At 37.5% G+C, this 9,238-nt stretch overlaps 1 protein-coding gene across 1 annotated transcript; it reads right to left on the bottom strand.

Annotated features, from left to right (window-relative positions):
• Window positions 1-2,501: 2,501 nt before the first annotated feature.
• LOC130736473 (uncharacterized) lies at window positions 2,502-8,469 on the bottom strand. Its single transcript, XM_057588306.1, has 7 exons — window positions 8,283-8,469; window positions 4,356-4,600; window positions 4,068-4,280; window positions 3,903-3,995; window positions 3,710-3,811; window positions 3,297-3,557; window positions 2,502-2,573 (listed from the first exon to the last, which is right to left on the bottom strand). The coding sequence occupies exons 1-7, from the start codon at window positions 8,467-8,469 to the stop codon at window positions 2,502-2,504; spliced, it is 1,173 nt and encodes a 390-aa protein (XP_057444289.1).
• Between the last annotated feature and the right edge of the window lie 769 nt (window positions 8,470-9,238).

Here is a 9,238-nt window from a genome sequence, read left to right on the forward strand (position 1 = left end):
TATTTGGATCGGTTTGCCCGTCGTACGCCTCCAACACAAGGTTCACCATGCCATCCGGTACAGTCACTTCTCGTACTGCTGCCGAGAAAGGCTTGGTTCCGGCCGTAGCCGCAGCTTCCTCGTCCTCTTGATTCCACTGCCGGAGGTAATAGTACCTCAACTGCTCCTGTAAACATTTATTTTGCATCCTCAAGTCGCCACTTAGCGCTCGACGCGTTTCGGCACAGCGATTTCTATCGCTCCTTGGGGAAGAGACGTCGTTGCCACGTCGTTGGCGAGGCGTCTTCATCAGACTGCGCTAAGGAAAACGAAAATCCCGCCAAAAATCCTTGAATTATGGAGAATCTCTTAGAGGATCGAATTTCTCAAAACCAAATCGCCAAACTCCAAACTCAGAATCAAAGAATTAAGAAAATTTCACAAAAAACACTCAGAAAAACGAGTTTCACTCCTCTGAATCACGATCCACGTAGTCCGGAAATAGAAATCTACCGTTCCCCACAGACGGCACCAAATATTCCGTGCTAGAAGATAGAGAGGGAAGGTAATACCCAAAGTGTGAGGAAGGTGATGAGAATGCTTAGAGAGAGAAGCTCTAACCGCTTAGAGAGAGAAAGTACAACTGAATTTCAATGCTACTATTATTTAAATGGGCTAAGAGTCCTTTACAATTGGTATTTTCCTCCTATTTATAGAGGTAGAGTTGGGCTTTGGCGCCTTTATCCTATCCAGATGGGCCAGTTGGGCCTCGGGTAAGGCGGCCCAAAGTCACAGCGCGCTCCCCGCCTAAGGTCAGGTCCCCTGGGTGAGGGACCCTGGGGTCTCGCCCAGTCCAAATGAGATTAAAAGTTTCTTCTCCAAAAACATTGGCCATGGTTTTCCATACGTAGCTGAAGTAGTAGCAATTCATGAAGCCTTGACCTTGTGTCAGTAGCATCTTATTCGTAATATTGTCGTTGAAAGCAATTCTACCCTAGGAGTGGGTTGGGTAAATTGCATAAGGAATAGACCGTAGCAATAAGTCACTACAAAAAATTGTGTAAATTACGTCGGTCGACCGACGTAATTTACATAAATGTCGGTTTGAGAAACCGACGTAAGGTATAAAATGACGGTTAACGGTAACCGCCACCACATCCGACGTATTATGCAATATATAAAATGGCGGGCATTATTGGCACAAAACGTCGGCTTAAAACGCCACAATATTCTCATATTGGTTTTCTCATGTCGTATATTACGTCGGTCAAAACCAAAGTAATTATTAACACATAGCAGCGCTTGTAGTTGCACAAGCGTTGTAATTGAGCATACTCGTATATTGCGTCGGTTTCGACCGACGTAAAATAAGACATTAAATTTTTCTCGAATTTCAGCTTTTTTATTAATTAATTATTAAAAAATTATTTCAAAAAAATAATTAATTATTAATAATATATATTTAATAAATTATCAATATATCTGCATATGGAAAATTAATCCATATTAAATTTTAATAATATGGAATTTTTTTTTTGAAATATAATATGGAATGTTAATCCATATGGAAAATTTAATAATAATATTGATAATAATAAATTACGCGTACGGAAAAATTATATATATATATGCATTAAAAGCTATTGTTCTATTCTTATATCATTCTTCTTTACTTAATATTTCATATTTTCTATTTCTTCCTCTTATATCTCTTTGGATATAGCTGAAAAATGGTTTAAATATTGACTTTTTTTCTTTTCTTATCTCATAAACATCCTGATAAAAAAAATCATTATGATGGGTATTTCATATAGAAAACTTGATTTGGTGTCCATTGAGAATCATAAAGAAAATATCTCATTGAGAATGATTGTAAACTAAACTAGTCATATAGAAATGGGAAAAAGAGTTTGATGAACTAGGTCAATTAGAAAAGTATTTTGGAGTCTAGTCTTTGTCTTACTCAATTTGTCAGCAATTTTGTCTAGAGGGTTATTTTATATCCTACAAGAAACTTCCATTAACGTGAGTAGGTTCTCACTTGTACAGCAGAATCATCTTTCATTTCCTTTTATTATTTTTAAAGTAAAAAGTGTTTAAGTTCACATGTAAGATAACTTTACTTTGCAACTATTAGGAAGTTTTATGCTAACTTCAATAGTTTATTTAGTTGAAACAAAAATTTACCCGAAACTTGGAGTTGTGTGAAACAATTACTTTGATTAAATTTTAATTTGCAAAAATGTTGTACTTTATGTCTGATCCAACTGCTCCTGCAATCATTTAAGAACAAAGAGATAAATCGGTTAGTCATTATAAAACTCACAAAGTTCTAATGAAATTTAAACACATTATAAATCTAGTCTAGCTCTATGATCATTACAATAATAAACACATTATAAAACTCCAATGAAACTCTAAATAACAAGGAGCATTTGGGGTCTAGTCTAGCTCTATGTTCATTACAATAATAAATCTAGGAAGCTATCACAATAATAAAATTATCATAGACTAGATGTGCTCTAAGCATCCTCTAAATTGGAATTTGGGTTGCTTCCATTTGGCATCCCGCTACCTCCATCTCCATCTGGTGCCTACAAGAAATGAAGAAAACAAACATTATGATTTATTGAATGTTTGTTTTTTTGAAAGATGAAGTAAATATATTAGATGAAAGCACATGGGGACAAGGTTCCCCACGTGAACCAAGAGAAAAGCAAACTAAAAAAAACAAGAGACATAGCAAATACAACAGCACTATCAAGTACAAAGAAAGAAAAAAGGAAAATATAAAACAGCAACACTAGCGAGTACAGGGGAAGGAAAAATAAAAAGGACATATAGAAATGAAGAAGCACACAAACAAGTTTCAATTCTAATCATATTGTTAATCACCTTAACAAATCCCATTACACTTTCAAACAAGTTTCAATTCAATACATCAAACAATGTTTTAATAACACCATGAAAACAGTAACTGTCAGCTCCAAACAAAACAACCAAATCTACACAAATATTAGATTAGACTCCAAATTTCTTGGGCTAATTGTTGAAGTTCATGTTTGTTTATTTCTGTTATACCTGCTAGAAAATGTAAGCAATACTCTTAATTAGTCATTAAGAAACAAAAATCCAACAGTAGGAAAGAACTCAATCAATTAACTGATCTCCAAGCTACTGTATGTTTGGAAAACTGACAGTTATAAGAAAGTTCTATCACTAACAGTTTTAAGAGAAAATTCTAAAAAACAGAGTAAATTGCTTGTGAAAAAAGTGCCAACATAATAAAACAGATAAAACAGATTTTCCATGGATACCTGTTGTGTTGAATTTGTAAAGAAGGCAGATAACTCTTGGGGGACATTTCCTCCTTGATTTGAGCAAACAAAAGCCATTAGTGCTTGCATTTGAGACTGAATATTTTCCACCTTTTTCTCTAAATATGTGGATGAAGAACCAGCATCGGAGGAACCGAAGTTCATACCACTAAGTCGTGTGGTTGTATGCTTAAATGCAACCGTAGGAACCGCTCCTAAGCCTAGTCCTCGAACACGACCGGAATGCTCTGGTCCATGATACTTACCAACAGGATCATTGGGAGAAATCTCAGCATAAGCTTCTACATTTTAGCTCAAATCATTATCAATTTTTTCCTACACATAAGACCAACAAAGATTCATTCTTCAACATCCTAAAAATAGAATAAAAGAATGAAATATTATTATTTTACCCCTATCTCCTTTGCTTTGTCATTCACATATCTCCCATCTTTTCTCTTGTGAATCAAATTCCACATTGGGCCCCGACCAACACTTTTACCGGTCTCCAATTGCTAAAAATTTCAAAATAAAATATATTTAATAACTAAGTAAGGTTATAATTTGTGTAAAAGATTGACACACTTAAGAAGAATACTACACTACCAATTCGTGCCTTCTCCTTGCCACACTCTTGGCACCACAAGTATGTGGAATCAATTGCTTTGCCTTATTTTCCTTGTTCCTTTTACATTGTTCCTACAAGTGAAATTATGGTAAGTCTCAATGGCTTAATAATAAGTTACTCATAAAAAATTGAAGTACATTTACCTGTGTCTCAGGTTTGAAGCGATATTCAACAAATAATGCCCAATGGTCCAAACTAACACCTTCTGGAACGTTGTTGATAATTTCAGTTTTGCTCAAAGCCGGATCATTAAATTCATCCCAAAGCTTAATCCTATGCTCTCTCCATTTTCTGTTAATGGATTGCATCAAATATCTCTTGACATAATCCTCATGGACTTTGAAATAGAATCGAAGCTACAAATAACAAAAGGTGTTAAATGATTATTCTTCTAAAAAACAAAAGTGAAGTAATTGAGGGATAAATCTTACATTGAAGAGTGATCTCCATTGTTCTTTAAAGTAACTTTCAGGCAACGCTGGCCACTTTTCATAACATATAGGAAAGAGAGTGCTATTAGTTGCTACAATTCCACAAACGCTAGCAAGCAAGCCAGCTGCATTTCCAACAGGTCTATAGTGCTCATCAAAATCTACAATGATACGCAGTCCATCAGGCACATCATGAATTTCCTTAGCCCTCAACTTAAGTGTCTTAATTATATTGTGTTCTTCATCTGCACAAAATAAATATTAATTACATTTCTAACATGTTCTTATTATAGTAATCAAAGAAGCAACACAAAAGTGAATCTTTATCCAAAATAAAAACAAAAAAACAGAAATGATGCTAGATTAGTGGCTGCTGGTCACCAAAAGTGAATCTTTATCCAAAACAAAAATGTAACACCCCGATTTCCAGGTGTCACTTTAGTAACTAAAAATAAACTTTACGCGGAAAACAGGTAATTTTTTTTCGATTGATTCCTTAAAATTAAAGCGATAGAAAATGAAGACATAACTCAGCAAACTAAACTAACCGATGTACAACATATATAAACATGTACAGCCTCAGCTGCACTTCCACGTCACGCGCACTCGCAGTGACTCCAAAGTAGAGTGCCCGTAGGCAAATATATACAGGTCCAGAAGTGTGAGTGAGAAAGTTATAATTACAATCCACTAGGAGAAAGTCGGCCTCAAAATGGCCTAAGCAAAGACCCCTACAGTCCGACTGACTCACTGTGATCCCTGAGTAAAAGAACCACACGAAAAGCCATGCGTCGGGAACCTACCCTGTCCCAAAAGTAAAACGAATCAAAGCTCTACACAAAATATGACGCCTGCCTAAACCTACCCTCCCAGTACCGAGTCCACAGCGAACTGAAGTTGGCAAGTTGAAGCTCAGCTCCATGCGTCGTAAAACTCCTTTCGTCAGACGTCCACGCTCGTCAGTCCGGTCCTCCATGACCCTTCCCCGGTACGTCGCTCGGAGACCCACAAGATCGATCACCCAAGCGGTGGGGCATGTCGGTCAACCAGCTCAAACCTGATCCCCCCCGAGTGAGAGACCATCGAAAACCAGTCCGCCATCGACATCTGGCAGCAGGCCGACCGCCCAAACACAAACATGAAACCAAAGCCAAGGCGCTAGGGTCAACTCACGGAATAGAGTAGATATACAAACAACATGTGATTGGGGAATATATATATATGTTATTATATATATATATATAAGTATACTCCTAGCATGTTATCGGCTCTAACAATAATTCAGTAATGCAAACAGCACACAATTCCAGTCAGGATGAATGTATGCGTGAAATGCAATTCAATATGATCCGGATAGTTGTGAAGCATTCCCGTTCTTCACTAGTGAAGCATTCCCGTTCTTCACTATTGATGAAGCATTCCCGTTCTTCATCCTTGATGAACCATTCCCGTTCTTCATCGAATTATGCATTGGTGAAGCATTCCCGTTCTTCACCATCGATGAAGCATTCCCGTTCTTCATCGAATTATGCATTGGTGAAGCATTCCCGTTCTTCACCAAATGATGCATGATGCAATATGGTTAGCCAAACATCGAATCGTCCTCACAACACAAGTGTTTAGCTTAAAAACCATACCCAAAACCCAAGAGTTTAGTGTCGGTCAATACAACACAACTCCAACAACAAAACCCAATGTCAAAACCCAGAGTTAGTGTCGGTCAATACAACACAACTCCAACAACAAGAGTACTAGAGTACTCGGTGACTTTCAATCATCACCGTAGCTCACCTCAATGGCTTTCCCCAATTCCCAGTAACTTCAAGACTTGACGACTTTTCCCCGTCTTTCGCAATCATTTTCCCCTTTAGGTTCCCTATGGTTCATTCGTTAATGAAAACGTTTTAAATTGAATTAGTCAGGTTATGAGTTTAATTCTTTGAAAACTAAGTTCTCTAAGGTCTTTAGTTTTCGAAATTCTATTCATTCTAAGTTTTCCAAAAACCCACCAAATGTAACCCTCGGGAAAAGTCTAAGTATATAAACGATAGCTAAGTCTCAACCCTTGAGTTTGGACTTGCCTAGGGTTGTTCATTCAACCCGAAAGATCAAAAGGAATCAGTTCAGTGATTATTCGCTCCGAAGTCGCGTCAAAACGCACAATTCAATGCAACATCAATATCATAAGTTATGAAAACAGTCATAACAATAAATCATCATCATAAACAATATCAAAGTAAAGCATAAGTCGAATTTATCGACGCCTATCATGTAGTCATAGCTAATAGTAAGTTGCCCTAACCTCGAGCTGCTCCAGTCTCGTGGTTTAAATATCCTTCACACGATTGCTCTGAAAAACCCAAAGTTCCTTCAACTGAACCTCGGAGAAAACAAAGCAGAAATCCAAACAAAATCGATTAGCTCGATCACAATACAGCTAATTAACGATAGACAAAGCATTAAAGCTTCAGAATACAACAATCGGGTACGAAAAGACAAGTTTTCGAGAACGAAAAACTCCCCCCCCCCCCTTGAAATAGCTCTCGGCCATAAAGGGAAAAGAGCTCCGGCTCTTTTTCTTCGATCTAATCTGTTTACAAGGTAGTTTTAGGGTAAAACTAAGGCAAAGAAACTGTCGGAAAAATTTTCGGACAATCGGATCGAAATACGGCTGTTCAGGGGCGTTTTGGTCCAAAATAAAAGCTCAAAACCTCAAAGTTATCACTTCGGAAAACAAATTTGACAGCGATGTTCCTAACGACATTTGTAACAACTAATCCTAAAGGAACGAAGTCAGATTACGACTTTTCGACATTAAAGTTTCGAAATGTGCGCAAAAAGGGTTTTTACACAGTTTTTCAGATCTTGGACAACTCGATCGAAATCGACGAAGACCGACGAAGGTTCTAGGCTCTTGGGCACGTACAGAAGATACCCCAACAGAGAAATCAGGAAAAACGGACAGTTTTACGAAAAGCTCGAAACTTTGAGCACAGAAACAGCTAAAGAAACGCAGTAGAAACAGTGATCAGAGGTAGGAATCAAGCTAGTTACCTAGATACCTTGAAGTAGGAACGAACTGCGCGAAGATCGGTCAAGTTTCGGCGAAAATCTCTTCTCCCCCTTTCTCTCCTCAACTCGCGGCCTCTATGTGGGTTTTGTGAGTTATTTTTGATTTTTTTACTATTTATAGGAAGGTGAAATCGCGGAAAAATGAAAATTTCGCGATTCCGATTTTTGCAGCACGTTCATCGGTGAATTCTAAGAGAGATTCTGGCGTCAGAATTCCAGAACTCAAAACAAATCCCTAACATTTGGGAAAAACGATCTCTAAAATCCCAAAAGCGGTGTAAGTTAATCTGTCCTGAAAAACTACTTTTTGCTGTGATGGTCAGACGACAAAACTTCGTTCTGAAGAAAGATTGGAAACATCGAAACAAATCTGGCAATGTGCACGGAAACTTCGTTAGAAGTCCCGAATAGAAAAAGTCTTCATCCAGTGATTGAATTTAGGGTTTCGAAGCAAAGAAATTAGCGTCGTCGGACTTCCGAAAAGTGAATACTATCGTTCGTACAGTCCAGGGTTCCGAAATGAAACACTGGTCGAAGGAAAAATAAAGAGAACTTTTTATTTTCCCAAGGATTTGAACTCTCACTTAAACGTTACTTTAAAAGCGAAATTAGCCTATTCTGGACACTCTCGCCATAAGGCAGGTGTGCAGACGACTCGCACTAACTCCTAAAACAACTACGCGGCATTCCTCAAGCAATTCCTGAACTTTCTTCTTTATTAATCTTTCTCAAACATCAAACTCCTGTCACGCTTACACTGATTCTACGCATGAGTCGGAAAAATAACTAGTTCTGCAACTCCAGGTCTTACAAAAAACAAAAAAATAGAAGTAATATTGAATCATATGTATATACCTATAGCCTTTACAGGCCATTTGTGGGTGGAATCTTGATCAACTTTAGAAGGTTGAGTCTCTGCTTCTGTAGGTTCTGGTATTGATGGATCTGGTATTGTAGGTTCTGGTACAGAAGGTTCGGGAGCATGTGAGGAGCTCTCCCTAATTGATTTAAGTGGATTCCTGAACCGCTTTTTCTTTGCCATATATGCATACATAAAACAAATAAGCAATTGAAAATAATTGAAGTTAGAAAAAAAGGAATTTTGCAAATGTCAAACAGAAACAAGAAAACATATTGATTTAATCGACCAAGAATAACACAGAAAACTAGTTAATTCGATTGACACTATTCTGACATATCTTGATCTTCTAATATCTCATTAGCATCCCCCTTACTTAGTAAATCATCATCTACATCCTCCCTAAGAAGATGCAGATCATCATTGTCTTCAAAAAATTGATCAAGGTCTTGCTCTGGGTATGGCTCGTTCCCACAATCTTCTTTAACTTGTTCTCCCATATCATACAAGTCTCTTGGCTTCATGTGGACAACAACATTCCAGTCTTTATTAACCTCATCATTCACATAATAGACCATTTGAGCTTGTGAAGCTTCAATGTACGGTTCATGTGCTTCACGGTCACCCGTATGTATTGAGTGTGAAAAATTGACAGAAGTAAAGCCCCATGCATCCTTTCTAAATCCCCTATCTCTGGTGGTGTCATCCCACTTACATTTGAATAGAGTGACTCTAAATTGGCCATAGTAGTTAAGCTCAATGATATCTTCTAATATAACATACAGTTTAATGGGCATGCGTGTATCTTGGTATAATTGAGACCAAGCTTGTTGATGATTTTCTTGGCCTCATAAAATGAAGAAGGAAGCTTTGCATCTTCAAACGCATCTTTTAACAATTCCAGTATCATGGTCATGGCCTTGTCACTCATTTTGCACAAGCACTTTATATG

This window comes from Lotus japonicus, chromosome 1 (assembly GCF_012489685.1).
Source record: "Lotus japonicus ecotype B-129 chromosome 1, LjGifu_v1.2".
NCBI lineage: Eukaryota > Viridiplantae > Streptophyta > Magnoliopsida > Fabales > Fabaceae > Lotus > Lotus japonicus.